We start from the raw sequence: 15,604 nt of genomic DNA on the forward strand, positions 1-15,604 counted from the left end.
CTCTAAAAACGATTCAAAGTCTAAAAACAAGATCAAAGTAGAAATCCCAAGACTTCTCCACACACAGAAAAGGAAGAGCCAAGGGACTCCTTGTTCTCGATTCTTTTTCATTTTAAAGCAGGGGTGGGGAACGTCCAGCCAGCGGGCCACGTACAGCCTGTGAAATCATTTGGTCTGGCCCTGCCAAGGCAACCACAGGTGGGACTCAAAATTCAATTAAGTCTAGGAGCTTTTTTCATAGCTAATTTTTAAGTTGATCATTTTGTATGGCCCACGAATGATGTTATAAATATCCAAACGGCCCTTGGCAGAAAAAAGGTTCCCCACCCCTGGTTTAAAGGAATTGTCTTGCATCATGTTTCCTAAAGGAGTCCAGTGATTTCAAGCACATAATGACATTTTGGTCGACAGGAGACTGCGTATGACACTGGTCCCATAAGATTATAATGGAGCCGAAAAATTCCTATTGCCTGGTGACACTGTAGCTGTCATGATGTCACGGCACAACGCATTACTCACATGTCTATGGTAAACAAACCTACTGCGCTGCCAGTTGTATAAAAGTACGGCCCATGCAATTACATACAATGCGTAATACTTGATGGTAATAATAATAATGACTGTTACAGGTTTATGTATTTACTATACTTTTTATTTTAGAGTGTACTCTTTCTACTCATAAAAAAGTTTGCTGTAAACAGCACGCAGTGCTGTGCCAGCAGTACCTCAGACATCTCGTGTTTATCCCAATTCTGTTGCACCATTTCCTCTTGCGCTTGGTTTACTCTCCTGTTGTTTTGTACAGTAACACGCTCTGCAGCTTTGTAGCCCTGGAGCAATCAGCTATACCATACAGCCTTGCTGTGCAGTGGGCCACACCATTAGGTTTGTGTAAGTAGAGTCTGCGACGTTTGCACAATGATGAACTTGGCTAACATTTCTCAGGATGCATCCCTGTCGCTAAAGGGCGCACGACTGTACGTACATAGTTATAAAAGCTGAATTTACAAATTAGGCACACTAAGAAACGAACAATAACTACTAATAAAATAGAACAATTGTAACAATATGCTGTGACAGAAGTGATGTAAACGTGGTATTAAGTAAAATAAGGGTTACTTGAACACAGCACTGCAATACTGCCACAGTCGGTCTGATAACCGAGATGGGCACTAAGTGACTCCAGCGTGGAGATACTGGAGAAAGGGATGATTCACGCTGTGGGCAGGGCGAGGAAGGATGGTGTGAGATTTCATCACACTACTCTGAACTGCACAACTGAAAACTCATGAATTGTTCTGGAAATTTTCCCATTTAATATTTTCAGACTGGAGTTGACTGTGGGTAACTGAAACTATGGAAAGTGAAATCACCGATAAGGGGGCACTGCTGTAATCCTTCCTTCAGCTTCCTGTGCAGAAGGCTTCTCAAAGTGCTCTGGCTCCTTGAATCTATAATTCTACTCAACACACTATGTGATCCTCTCCTTGGCTTAGAAAATGGACCTGGGGTTTTATTTAAGTATGTAGCTGTGTATGCAAAGAATAGATTGAGGAAAGTACGATCCACTGAGGTCTGAGTATGTCGTTGGTAGATGCTCCAGGGTCTTGAGGTCTTCTTTTGGTAAATATTGACCATCACTAAATAGAGAATTGAAACTCTGGCTGTTTAAGCCAGGCAGTTGTTGCCCAGATGCCCTGAGCAGAGCTTATACCACACATTTGCCCAGGCACTTGTGCCAGGTCTGATGGGATTAGTACTGCCAACGCCATCTGAATGTCGGGAACCTTCTTTTGAGTTGTGAATTTCTGCTTGTATCCAGTGGAAAACGGAGTTAATATGACTTTGGCCTAGAACTATAAGGTACTCCCTAATCATTTCCTATTTACATTTCAGGTTGCTTAGCACCTTTTGGGTCTAAGCTGTGTGGGTAATTTTCTTGTCCAACTGGCAAAGTACAAAGCAGCTACATTTTAAGCTCAAGCTAGTTCTCCTTTTCCAACTATGTACCCCCATATGGAGCTGTTTGTCTCTCCCAGCCAAGTAGACTCCCATCAGCCTGGTGGGTAGGTTCAGCCCCAGCTTTCAGATCCAGACTCCCTTCCCCTTCTGGGCAGCTCAGGAAGCCACCTGTGGTTTTTTCCCCCATCCCAACACATCTTCATACCACAGCCAACCCTTCATCCCAAAGCAAAGGGCTTGCATGGAACTCTCGGAGACATCCAAGCCAACAACAAATGTTTTTCCAACTTGCAACGAAGGGTTCCTTCTTGTTTTGTGAAGCAATCATTGGCTGGCTGAACCAGATGGGGAGAGAGGTGGTGCTGGAAAAAACACTCTAAGTTTGTTTGTTTGTTTTTCTTAATCACAAAATGTATATTTCCAAAGGGAGAAGAGATGGGAAACAATGAGAAACGGGAGCTGGGGTGGAGTGGGGAACAGGATGGGGTAGCAAGAAAGAGACAATCACCTGGTGATTAGATTTGGGTCCTGAGTGAATGCACCATGGAAATTGTGCACTGGAAATTAAACTCACTATGGAAGTATCCGCCCCGGCCTGGAAACTGCACTGGGCTGAAGTCTAAGTGCACCATACTGATAGTTGACTTTAGTTGTTGAAGGTCAGAGGAAGGTATGTAAGGACTCAAAAAATTAGAGATAAAGGTCGTCTCCCACACATTCTTCAAGCTCAACTCTGAGTCTTCCTCGATCCCCCAAATTGAATCACTGCTTGCCTGAGCTCCCTTTAAAATCTGTTTACATCTCTGTGAGGCCAACTCATGGATCTGGCTGGCTTTATGGCTCACATGTTTCTGCAGCCCATCTTCCCCTTTAGACTGAGAGGTCTTCAATGGTCGGGACTACATCTCACTGTGCCCTGTTGGGAAGTCTAAACACTCCAATTCTCGGGACACCAATATCTAAAACATCCAAATACTGAAGCCAGCGTTGGAGAACAGATGGTTTGCTGTTTCCCAAGCGGGACTCGAGTCCCTAGGGATTTTAGACTTACCAGCCTTCAGAATCATGGGAGCCAATTTTTTAAAATGAATCTCTTTTTCTGCGCCCTCTCTTATATACATGTGAAATTGGTTCTGCTTCTCTGTAGGAACCCTGACTAAAACAGGGATGAAGGAAGCTAGAAATATAGTACTTTAAGAAATAAATGTCTACAGTGGTCCTTAATGTCCTGCTCTAGTTCAGTGTCAGAGCCTAGACCTTAAAGAAGTGTCTGATAGGAATCAGAGTTGGGGGGAGCTTAGCAAAAGAAGACAAGGCATCAGATTGTGGAATTCACCAGTCTGAGGGCCTGGGTCAGCCAAGGCTGCCCAAGCAAACCAAGGACTGTGTGGCTGGAAGACTGAGCAGCCGTGTACCGACAGAGGCCTACGTGGGCAGCCCTGTGGGCTACAGCGACCACAGTGTGGTGACACCGCGGGCTACTCTGAAAGGAGCTGGGTGGTGGAGTTCTGGGCTGGAGAGCAGGTGTATATAGGGAGTAAAGAAATTCACAGGAAGTGGGTTAGTTTTCTCTCTCTTCCTAACAAGCCAGTCCTCTCTCTTGGTTCTGGCTGCAGTTGGAAGCTTTGCTACCCCCTGGACTCTGTTCCGAAGGGCTGTTCCCAGAATGCAGTTGGGCAGCTGAGGGTTGGACTCTGGCCCAGAGGCTCCCTCAAGAAAACACTCCACAAATGTTTGTTGACCAAACTGGTGAATGAATAAAGCCTGGAATTTATAAAATGCTTCAAAATATTACTATCACATATTCTCTCATTTGGTCCTCAAATAAAAATAAGCCATGAGAGTGATCATGTACTATTACTGTGCTCATTTCACAGCTGTGGCAATCAGAGAGATTAAGGAACTTGCTCAAAGTCATATTAATTCAAAGTGTAGAGTTAAAACTTAAACCCAGTATCTTTTGTTTTTTCTTTGTTTCTTGTTTTTCCCCGTAACACCAGTGTGACTCTTCATTGTAATCATGACTTACGTTATGGTAACAAAGAGCCTTGTCACCTTCTGACCTTCCTTTAAGTCATAGAGTCCTAGAGACAGCTGCCTAAGGAGAACACCTTCCTTTCCTGCCAGTCACCTCACCTTTTTTTTTTAAAAAATATGTCTTTATTGATTCAGAGAGAGGAAGGGAGAGGGAGAAAGAGATAGAAACATGAATGATGAGAGAGAGTCATTGATCAGCTGCCTCCTGCATGCCCCCTACTAGGGATTGAGCCCGCAACCCGGGCATGTACCCTGACCCGGCATCGAACCACGATCTCCTGGATCCTAGGTCGATGCTCAACCGCTGAGCCACACCTGGCCGGGCCTGCCTCACCTTCTGATCCCTGATGCTAGAGAGATGATAATTCGGGAGCATGTGCCTGGTATACATGCTTAAAGGCCTTGATGGAGCAGTTACAGATCCACTCTCAATTACACCAGCATCAGCCCAAGACCTCACATTAGCTTGAGAACTAAAATTCCCAGGTACAGAATTCCTACCCAGTAACCACCTATTTTATTTCCAACCTCGACTGGAACCTAGGGATTACAGGATAATTGGGAGAATTAAATAAAAACTAGAAAAAAGTTTAAAATGAAGACTTATGTAGGGGTAATTACTTGAACAGTAGATTATTAGAGGTAAGGGAGAGAAAACAGCTTTGACATTGCTTCCAGCCCTGGCGAACTGGTTATGAGCACTTGCTCTGCTGCGTGAGAACACTCCTAAGGCCGGATTGGGGTCCTGGAAGGAGGACTACAAGTCCACTGGCAACGTCTGCTGTTGGTTCAGGTGTGCAGAATGTGAACATTTAAGCCATGTCAACTGTCCGGCCTCCTGGTATAAAGCTTGTGAAAAGAAAGGTAAAAGGAATGAAGGAGATCAAACTCAAATGCATTTCAAGGTGGTCTGAAGTGGGGCATTAGCAGCAAGAGAGATTTACCACAAATAACATTTAGGCTCAACAGGAAAAGCAATCCTCTACAGAGGAGACTGGGCTGGGCACCTCCACATAGAGAAGACAGTCATTATCCACTGGGCCAGGACAACCTAGAGTCGAGGGTAGGAGTGCACAGGTGAGACTCTTCAGGTGGTGCAATTTTACCTGAAGACCAGAAGCTGAAGTCACTAGGTCAGGATGAAGTCCAAGTACAACCCCCATCCCCCAGCATCAGGGTAAAAGAGGTGTGGACCAGGAAGGTTCTGCTGGAGGCGTCCTCCATACCCCAAATCCCCAAGCCAGGCCTTAGCCCCCATCATCAAAAGCTCCCGTGATCTCTAGAAGTTCACTGAGACGCAGGAGGCAGAGTCTTGCCAGGTAGGCCACACAGCAAATGCTCTGTCTGAGGACGAACATCTGCACACACACAGAAGAGGCCCAAGGAAAGGAAGTCTCCAGTGCTGGGTGTGTGCGTGCGTGCGTGCACACCGGCACGCTGCTGCCCCGCCTCGCCTCTAAATTCAGACTAGGCCTTTGGTAATCCCTTCTCCTGCTCAGCCTCCCTCATACACCAGCCAACCAGCAAAACACAGCCCCCATTCTGCTCAGGAATGTGCTTTCGGAAACTTAATCTAACTGCTGAGTCTGGGCCAAATGCCCCATGGCATTAACCCAAAGACAGCACCCCCTTTTCCCGCCTCTCCCGCCTTCCTGCTGCCTCCTCCAAGTTTGGGAGGTTGCAGTCCCACTCCACTGACTCCCTGTTCTCCATGACACAAGCCCCTCCACGCCTGCTCGCTCTCCCGATTTCCAGAACCTCTCCGTCCCAAGTCAGGCCCAAACATTTCACTTCTGATTCATGTCTAAATGACAAGCCAATAGTTCTTGGCTTTCAAACAAGACTCGGTTGGCTTCGGCACAAGCCCCTTCTTCTCTCACTGTGCCTTTTTGGGCTGCGACCAAACCCTTCCCTTTGTCCTCACTGCCAAATGCAGATCCCTTTAAGCATTAGAGAAAGAAGTGGCCAGGAATTTTTTAAAAATAAAGCTATAAATTGTCTTTCCACACACAGATACACCTTGAAGTAAAAGGAGGGCTCCAAAATAAATCTTCTACTCTCCAACTCTCCCTTCCTCCAAACAATAAAAGGTTCAGCCTGGCTTCTAATTAGGCCAAATGAATGGTTATGGAGTGTGAGCCTTCTCAGACATGCGCTGACCATTTGCAGATGAACTCTCCCTCTGCGATGAGCAGCGTTATCCTCCAAAGGCTCAAGTGTTGCTAAAAAGCACATCTTATTTGAAATAATGAACAACTGGAGCAACCTGATTGTCTGGCGATAGAAAAAAAGATTCAGTGCCTTACGGTGGAGACACTCAGGATGTTCTAGGGCCGTGAGTGATGATCCTGCTCTGGTGGGGGTGGGGGCAGATGACCTAGGAAGGGGCACGAGGGAACCTGCTGGAGTGATGGTTACGTGGTGTATACACGTGAAAAATGCGTCAGGTTGCTCACTTAACATTAGTGCACTTTGTGTGCTCTACTGGATGCATTTTATATTCAATAAAAAAGAAAAGTAAAAACGGTCATATGGCCAATGAAAAATGCTTATCATCCAATGTTGAGGGGAAGAGAAGGGTGGAGACTATATATCCAACAGCATCATTACAACAGTGTAAAAATACGGGTCTGGAAGAACACTGGGAGGGTGCACTCCAAAAGGATAACAGTGGTTGAGTGACGGTGGGCTGAGGAGAAACACTGTTTTCTATACATTCTAAATGTTCTATAATGTAATTTGAATTACAGTTGAAAAATATAAAAGAAGAATATGATGGAAGCTTAGCTCTGACCTCAACCTTTCTTTTTATGAAGAGATAGCTCCTTTGCACCCTCCCCTATCCTCACCCAAGTCTCCTGCATCCTCGAATCACCCCACAAGCACAGCTGGAGGGGAGGGCTCAGCTGTTAGCCCAGGCCGGCCCCCCTCACCGAGTACATGCAGCCTGCTCCCCAGAGGCTCGGCACACAGATTCAAAGGGTGCTCCTACCACAAAGTGGCTCTCATGCGGGATTGGGGGGTGGCTCCAAGATGCAGCCCAGGCTGGTGAGCCCGACCCCCTAGGGAAATGGGAACCCACCCTGCCTTCCTCCCTTCTGAGAAAAGGGCTGCTTCACTGTTCCTGTGGAGTGCAGTCCCTCAGGGATCTGGGAACCAGAGGGAGAGAAGGGTCTTTTCTCCCCCACTCTTCTACTCCCCATGTCGCCTCACTCTCCTCCCAAGACCCACCTCGCAAAGCCTAGGGCCCCCAGCCGACTGTGATGGAGGAGCATTTCAGAAGTTTGCTGCCTTAGGCATGCCCCGCAACCTCAAGACCACCAACCTCCTGGACCCATCTCACCCAGCAAGGTGGCAATGGTGGTGACATGGAAGCCCAAGGTAGGGCTGTCAGAGAGAGGGGGGCACTGCCCAGTCATAGGGGAACAAGTTCTGAAGATCTCAGTTTAAATCCATGAAAGTTTCAACGAGTTTTCCTATGCCCTACACTCCAGGATCCAGAAAAGGGGAGGTAATTCTAAATGTTGCCCAGCTCTAGACCTGGCATGTAAGAGTGGGGTTAGGGGCTGCTCTTCAGCCTTTGGAAGTTTATTTAATCAATCAAGTCTCATTTGCCACATTTACAGTGGGTAGAAAACCAGATAATGTGTGTGTGGTTCCTGGGTCATAGTTGACCCAAGTGATGATTATAGTAAGCGCAGCACGAAGTCCTCTGGCAGCGTCCTTGGACCAAACTATCACCTAATCTCCTCTTTTCTCCTCTCTTTAGCCCTTTGTCACACAGTTTCCTTTCCATTGTGTTCTGCTGTTTATATTCCAGGCATTTGTAATATGCGTGCCCCTCACTGAGAGGCAGGTGGCCAAGTGTGGGATGGTCAGGCTCTGTTCAGACCACACAGAGCCCTCCCTCCCTGTAAGTGCTCCAACTGCAACCGCTGTGAGGATGTAGCACGGAGGACAGAGGGGACAGTGAGCAGTTGGCAAGACCACCTAAAGCCACAGAGTGACCAAGGGGAAAGGCATGGCCCAGTTCCGGGGCCCACAGGAACAGCTCAGCCACGTCAAGTTCCCTCTTTCTAGACACTCACCCCAGACACTCCATGTCTTGGACTCAGAAAGTGGCTGCACCAGAGCACACAGCCCCTGCCGCTGGGATTGCTGGGCAGCTACCACACTCAGATTTAACATTTCAATGAGCAAGACCCCTTTTATGGTAAGATTAATGACGGGGGATATGAACGGTGGGTGAGGGGGGGGAGAACAGGAAAGAGGAAGAGCCTGCACCATGGCACAGGGCAAAGCAACAGCACTCACTGGCTAGTGTCACAGTGGCTGGCACGCTGGCCACGGCCCCCACAGGCATCCGGGCCACACACTGGTACCGTCCCACGGTGCGGTTGTTGAGGGCGGTGATGACGAGCGTCCCGCGGGTGATCAGCATGCCCAGAGCATCATCCGAGCCGTTCAGCTCCTTCCCGTTCAGGCGCCAGGTGGTGCTCACCCCCGGGGGTTCCACCACGCAGCCCAGGATCACTGTGCCCCCAAGCTTCTGGACAGTGGAGGGGGGCTGCACAGTGACCTGAGGGACCTCGTCTGCAAGAAGAACAGGGACGCAGTAATAAAGTGACAATCTCAAGAATCCAACAGCATGACGTTTTAGAAGCACAGAGCCCGGGCAGCCTTTCAGAGCTGAACAAGCCAGAGGAGCTGATCTTTCTCTGAAGACTCTACTGTGCGTAGGTCCATTTCCCAGCCTGTCCTGGTCCCAGGAAGGCAGAAAGGAGTGGCAGCGCGGTGCAAAGGCGAGCGATGAGGCTCTGGAGTTGGACAGACCTGAGTCTGAATCCCAGTCCCACGGCTTCTGAGCCACGTGACTTTGGCCTTTTGAGGTCTCAGTTCCTTATCTGTAAAATGGGGCTAATACTTGTCTCACAGGGCTGTTGTGAAGCTTATAACAACGTAAACTGCCTGCCCTAATTTCAAATCATAAGTGCTCAGTACAAGGGGGTTATTATTGGTATTCCTCCTCCTCTGGTATGTATCAGAAATGATTAAAATACCCAACTATAACTCTAACCCATGTGATGCTGCTGAAATCACTTCTCATCTTGTATTATCGAGCGTGTCCCTGAAGGCTAGTGGGAATGCAGTGTTCTTTGAAATTCTGGAAGAGGAGGGGCTTTGGAAAGGGTTATGGGAGGATGGGCAACGCTTCCATTTGACATGGTGGGAGGGGGCAAAGTGTTCTTCCGAGAAGCAGGCTGAGAAAAGGGAGGGACAGCACTCACTCAGGTCCGCAAGGCAGCCTGCTGTGGCCAGGAGGAGGCAGGCGAGCGTGACCTCAGGCCTCCTTCCTCTCTGAGTCGTCATCATCCCACGCAGCAAGGTGTATGACAAGGGTCCGAAGCCAACGTCCCATAAGCCACCAGAGTCACTCAAAAAGATTCTGCAATCCTCTGCAACACTGTTGAGAGAGAGCGAGAGAGGTGGCCATGGTGAGAAGGCCTGGAATGCCATGTGGTGGCCACAGAGCCTGGCGTGTCCCCTCACCCCAGCTTCCATCAGACATGCTGGCACACTTAGAGTGCGACCGGGCTGTGCTGCTGGAAGACCCGAGAACACACTTGTGCCATTTCTCATTAAAAAGAAGCTCCTTCTAAGTTACCCTCACCCCATCCTGAGCTAGAAGGTGGCTGTAAGAATGCTGCAGCCTTGGACGGGGAGCAGCAAGGACGGGGAGCCCAGGATGCAGGGGTAGAGAATACCTAGCACAGGTGCTAGAAAGGATGAGCACTCGTGACCATTTGTTTGCGGGAGGCCAGGTGTCTACAGCCACATGCTGCTAGCACAGACCACTATGGACAGCACTGCCATCCCTACAGGGCATCTGAACCCCTTGTTTAGGGGATGTTACCAATTAACAAGTCCTAAAGTCTCAGAGAATCCAAGATCTCGATTCTCCCCAACCCTATATTTGTATTTCTATGAACTTTTTTTAATTCTTGAAATCAACCTACCCTCCTCAGCTTGTCTCTAACCTCTAGTCCCACAAACACAGACAAATGTCACACATCAGCCAAGGCCCCCACCTTCTACAAAACGTGCACTCCTGACGACTGACTGACTGACCATGGTGCCTCTCCAGCCCAGAACAACACTCCTTTGGGGCCCTAGATTTCACTGCACCTCCAGCCGCCTGATGACCCATCTCAGCTATCAGCCTAGAACTTGAACTCCTCCCCCTCCACAGTATTATTTCTTTAAGCCTCCCTTAAGCTACAGTCCTTGAAAGACTCATCAGAATCAGAGAAGTGAGTGTGTATGCTCACACACACTTCAGTTACATCCTAAACCAAGATCTTGCTTCCATGCTTTTTGCTGCTGCACCTATAGAACATAAGGCCAACAAGGAAGGTGTGTCACCACCCTTATTTAGCAGGGGGGCAGTGGAATGGGCTTCAGATAACAGTGCAGGCAACATGCCAATGGTCTGGACAGTAGATGCATCGTCCTGAATCATTTCACAGTGGGAAATATTAGTAGTAATTTCCAGGAGGGTGACATATATTCAAAACATTAACTCTTCTGGACCAGACGACTCTTTCAAAGACTTACAGTCACCACTGAAAACTCAGGGAAAGTGGTTACACTGCTCAGCTGAGCGATGCATTGTGCTCACCAGTCACTAGAGCTCTGGCTGTCTACACACTCGGCTGCAAGAACCGGTCCGGTCCTCAGCTCTTCAACCACCATAGCTCCTGACACAGGGATGAGGCCTGAGCTTCCGGGCTCTTGCTCTGTGTGAGCGGTTTGCCTAAACCTTTCCCTTCTCCAGGCTCCTTTGGCTATTGACCTGGCTACTGGGAGACAAGAGGGCCACATTCGCTCTGCCCAGCAAGCACCCCTCCAAACCAGATGGAGGACCAGCCCCACACTGATGTCCTGAATGTTCTCCAAGAAAGAGTTCTTTCCCTTTGACTTTTAATCCCTCTCTTTGCCTTGTGTCTTCAACATCAGAGACTCCTCCATCACTCTGGGAAAGGACATTTTCTATAAAAGGTTTGAAAGAAAAATTTTAAAAAAGCTTTTCAAACAATCCAGTAAATCAAAGGGCCAGGTTATTAGCAAAGTGAAATTCAGAAAATCTGCAAAGGATGTGAGGGTCGCTGGGGATGGGTGTGAGGAGGTAGGAGGTGAGGGTGGGGCAGGCCTGCTACCTCTACAGGTTCCTTGCTAAGCTCTTAAGAGGGAGGTATTCTTTTAATCTTCATAAACCCCTATAAGGTAGGGACTGTCATCCCCCTCTTAGGTAAGAACAATGAGTTCCAGAGGCTAAGTAACTTGCTCTAGGTCACATACTGCAGGCCTGGAATAAAACCCAGCTCTGTGCTTTTAACCACAATAATAGCCTTTTCACACATTTTCTATTAGTGATCTGCACCCAGTGGGAGTTGGAATATGGGTGATGTAGAATGGTGAGGAACTTTAACAGTAATTTCTAGAGAAAAAGTTCATTAACATGCTTACAAACCAATACAAAAAGCAAGCTTTTGGTGTCCTGTTTTCCACATACTTGTTTTAATTGTCTACTTTCTCCCAAAAGAGATAACATATTTATCTAGAACTCTGCATGAATTATCAATGATAGGGATTTAGGGAACCTGATTGTTCATGACACCCTACAGCTTCCCCCACTCCTTAAGGAATTTGTGGACACCTGTTCCTGGCCTGCCGGAAGGAAGGAAGGAAGGAAGGAAGGAAGGAAGGAAGGAAGGAAGGAAGGAAGCTGGGAGACAGAGAGGCAGGGAGACAGAAAATGAATACAAAGTAATAAAGAACAAAAAAGAAGACCAACAGACAAACAGGGGCAGGAGGGCTGGTTCTGATCTGAGCACAGGGTAGCTGCGGAGGTGTCTGGGTTGTAAAATCCACAAAGGTTTTACTGAGGAAATTCAGCTCCGACCCCCTCCTGCTTAACAAGGACCAGGCAAACAATTCCTGTTACTTCTGCACCCTCGGTAATTTATAAGGTTCGAAATGGAAACAGACCCCACTGCTGCTGCTGGCCACCATCCTGCTTTTAAAAGCAACAAGGAGAAAAGAATGTAGCTGGGGAGGGAGCCAGGGAGGGTGAGAGGAAGCAGGTACCCAGAGGAGGAAGAGTTAACTCGTTAATCCCCACGACAAACTTAGGAGCAGGTAGCATTTAATGACCCCAAAGCAGGACACTGTGAGGTTTCCTTCATGTAAAAGCAGGATCGTGACTAACATATGGGACCAGGCAGGGTGTCACTGTCACCACGATGCATCTTCCTAAATAGCTGGGAAACTGGGTTACCTTCTGGACCAAGTCACCACTAAGTTTGGTCTGGAAAGAGAATTCCAAAGACACAGATTTCTGAGCACTTTGCTTTAATGAGTTTAAAAAAAAAAAAAAAAAAGGCAAGTAAGGTTTAACTGGAGTACCATTTGCAGTGTAACTGCCCCACTGTGAAGTGATCAAGGTACAATTTCAAAGTCAGGTGAAGGCAGCCATAAGGCCTGTTCTCTTTCTCGGCAACATGAAGTCTGTCTAGGTCCTTCTTTTCTATGCATTTTCTCAAAAAAAGAGGAGAGATCAAGAAAAGAATCAAAACGCAGAGAGAAGGGAAACTGAATTCTTGACATGAATTCCTCACTGAGGCATAGGTACTTGCTTTTTAAGGGGTTATTTGGACACGAAACATAAAACGTGTCTGAGAAGTTTAACTGCTGGCATACATTTTCCCACTGAGATAATCTCCTCTGAGCAGACATTTTCGAAGCCTTCCAAAAACAACAACAACAAAATACATTTCTGAGGTTGAGAACAAGCATGAGAAATTATAGCCTCAGTATTTATTTTGCTAGAAAATTACAAACAACTGAGAGTTGATCATCGGCAGGAGGTGGCCAGCTCCAACTTCTCTCAAGGGAGCGAGAGTATGACCACGGCGCAGGAGCCACGTCACCCCGGGTCACCCGGGCCACTGCAGCTCTCTCAGAGACACAGCCCTCCATGATCTAAAATACGAAACAGCCTTTGGATGGACTATGACCAAAAGGCAAGAAGAGCTAAGAGGAGAGCGTGTCATCTAGCAGATAGCATAGAAAGACTTCTTAAAAACATTCAGCTGCAAGAGGTCTGACAAAATTTTTTTCCATCGGTTGGTAGGGGCTAGCTACATAAGAAAAGAAACGTTTCTAACCCCAAATTACATTTTTTGCACGGTCCCAATTCTGTAGAGGAAATTCTCCTTTCCCAACTACCTTTGAGGCAGAGACATGATTTCCTCCTAGACGGTGATTCCAAGTGATGGGGCTGAGTGCTGGCTACCTCCCACCCCCCACCCCCCACCCCAAGAAAGAGGGTGGTGTTCCTGCACAGAGAGTGGCATTAGGGGAAATACAGGGGAGACGAATGAATTCTCAGAGAGCTGAAGATGTGAGTTTAGGTAGACTTAGGAGAAGAATTAAATGAGGACATTTTTAGTTAAAAAGTTGTACCCACAGACCTAATTAAAAGGAAATACTTTTAATTACAAGGGACCCTCAGAGAAAATAAAATAATAGCTTAAAATAATGCCTAATGGGTATTGCGTGTTATAAATGAAGAAAGAGTGATTTGTAGGTCTCCCGGCTAATTAAGAAGGGAGGCGTAGGGCTACAAGTTGGGCCTGGCTCCTAGTCCAGTGCTCTTTCTACTATCCTGACACTGCCTCCCTGGGGGCAGAACTGCGAGGACTGCTTTTAGGACTCAATTTATAGTGTTTCTGAACTTATTTTCTTATGCATAAAAATAACGTCACCTGGGTCATTATCTGTTACAGTAACTCTCTGTGTGGTCATCGTCATTCTTTTACCATTTACACCCTAATCTAGAGCTATCTCTTGCTGTTCTTCCCACAAACTCCTTTCACAGAATTTTCTGCGATGATGAAGATGTTCTATATTTATGTTATCCAAAATCCCAGGTAGCCACTAGCGGCTATTAAATTCTTAACCTATAGCTAATGTGACTGAGGAACTGCATTTTTAATTTTAATTTAAGTGCCCACCTAGGGCTAGTGGTCACCACGCGGTCTAGTTCTTCTAGCTCTTAACTGCCTTGGCCCAGAAGTGACACAGGACATGTTCACTTACACTGGACAGCACAGTTCTAGACTAGTCTCTGGAACACCCACCCAGACCACGCTGATGTCAAACAAGGGAGAGGAACAACTGCTTTTATGTTAAGTACGAGCCAGGCTGCATACGTCTAGCTAATTCCTTATCCAAATTCTGTGTATGAGTCGTCTATTTAAAAACTGTGCACTTTAATTTTATTATTATTGGGAAGAAAAGATATTACTGCCATATACGACATATCAAGACAAGAACGCAAGGCCCTGTAACAGAAAGTGGATTCAGTCCTGAGAAGCTTAAAGCAAAACTTGGGATGTCAGTCAGTGAGTGCTCTGCAGATACCTATAAGCTCATTTCCCAGCCTCCTCCGCTGTTAACCCAGGGCCATGTGACTACTGCTCGCCGATGAAGTTTAAGTGAACGTATCACTTCCAGACCAAGGCAGGTAAGAGCCAGAGAACTGGAGAGCTGCTTCCACTTCTCCCTTCTCCAGTCCCCGTGGCCACATGCCACAAGTCTCAGGAGGACGGCCACGAGGTGGAAGAAGGCAGTGCAATCTATGCCAGGAGAACAGACCTTTGTTGCACAAAGCCACTAAAGTTTTGGGATTACACTCATGTACCATCTTTACTCTAATACCTTCGCTGATCACCAATTCAGTCACAAGCGGGGAACGGCAAATGAGAGCAGAGGGAGGAGAGCGTTTTCGATTTCGAGTTATCAGGAAAGATTTCTGGATAGAGAGTTTGAAACTGGCCTTTTGGAATAATGCAGGAGGAAGGCGACAAAGGGCACTGCAGGAAGGTGACGCTGACCTGGAGGGAACGCAGGTGTTTGGAGGGGGGGGTGCATCAAGCAGTTTGGCTCCTTATCTTGAACAAGTAGTCTCCAAATTTTTGTGACCTTGCTCCCATGAGTAAAATATTCTGGGCAAATATCCCTCATACACCTATTTATAAATTAAATGCATGTCCTGCTGAACTAAAATGTAAAAGAGTAGGTAAAAGTGAAACCATATGTTAATGACTTGTTAATCATGGTTGTTTTGTAATATCATTAAGCTAACACTGCATGCCTATCTAGGACTAGGCTCATCACTAATAACATGGGTGTAATCTCTTTCAAATAGTCTGCGTGGATGCTAATTATCTTGGTGACTTCTCATCAGATGTGATGCCATCACCACTGTCTTTATTTCCTTACATGGCTTGTTTAAAAGGGTCAGCTCTGCCGGTCTCTCCTGTTTGCATGCGCTCGGATTATCAGCGTGCTCTACAACTCAGCTTCTTTGTAGCAATCTCTTTAAGCCACTTGTCCTTTCGTGAGAGTTAGTTTAGTTAAAACTAAATAATATAACCAGTAAACCCAGTTAACAGAACAGGAAGAGTGAGGAGGGAATGAAGGAGCAGTGAGGGCCCCACTGCAGGCCCTCCACGCGGTGGGGGTCTCCTGGTACTGTTGT

The 15,604-nt window shown here is 47.0% G+C and overlaps 2 protein-coding genes across 3 annotated transcripts in view; both read right to left on the reverse strand.

Moving 5' to 3' along the window:
* The window catches only part of BOC (BOC cell adhesion associated, oncogene regulated), a 35,388-nt gene extending 25,972 nt beyond the window's left edge, over positions 1-9,416 (reverse strand). The window contains exons 1-2 of one of the 2 annotated variants that reach the window (XM_081138683.1): positions 9,288-9,416; positions 8,314-8,592 (exon numbers count right to left, since the gene is read on the reverse strand). In XM_081138683.1, the coding sequence (XP_080994809.1) occupies positions 8,314-8,592; positions 9,288-9,372 (364 nt within the window). In that variant the 5' untranslated portion in view covers positions 9,373-9,416. The remainder of the gene's footprint in view (positions 1-8,313; positions 8,593-9,287) is intronic. The other variant, XM_081138682.1, reaches the window with a different exon arrangement.
* Positions 9,376-15,604, reverse strand: part of GTPBP8 (GTP binding protein 8) — a 202,298-nt gene continuing 196,069 nt past the window's right edge. Inside the window, exon 7 of the transcript XR_013998903.1 lies at positions 9,376-9,463. The gene's annotated coding sequence lies outside the window, so the exon portion shown is untranslated. The remainder of the gene's footprint in view (positions 9,464-15,604) is intronic.

Source organism: Miniopterus schreibersii (genome assembly GCF_964146895.1).
Source record: "Miniopterus schreibersii genome assembly, chromosome: 5".
NCBI lineage: Eukaryota > Metazoa > Chordata > Mammalia > Chiroptera > Miniopteridae > Miniopterus > Miniopterus schreibersii.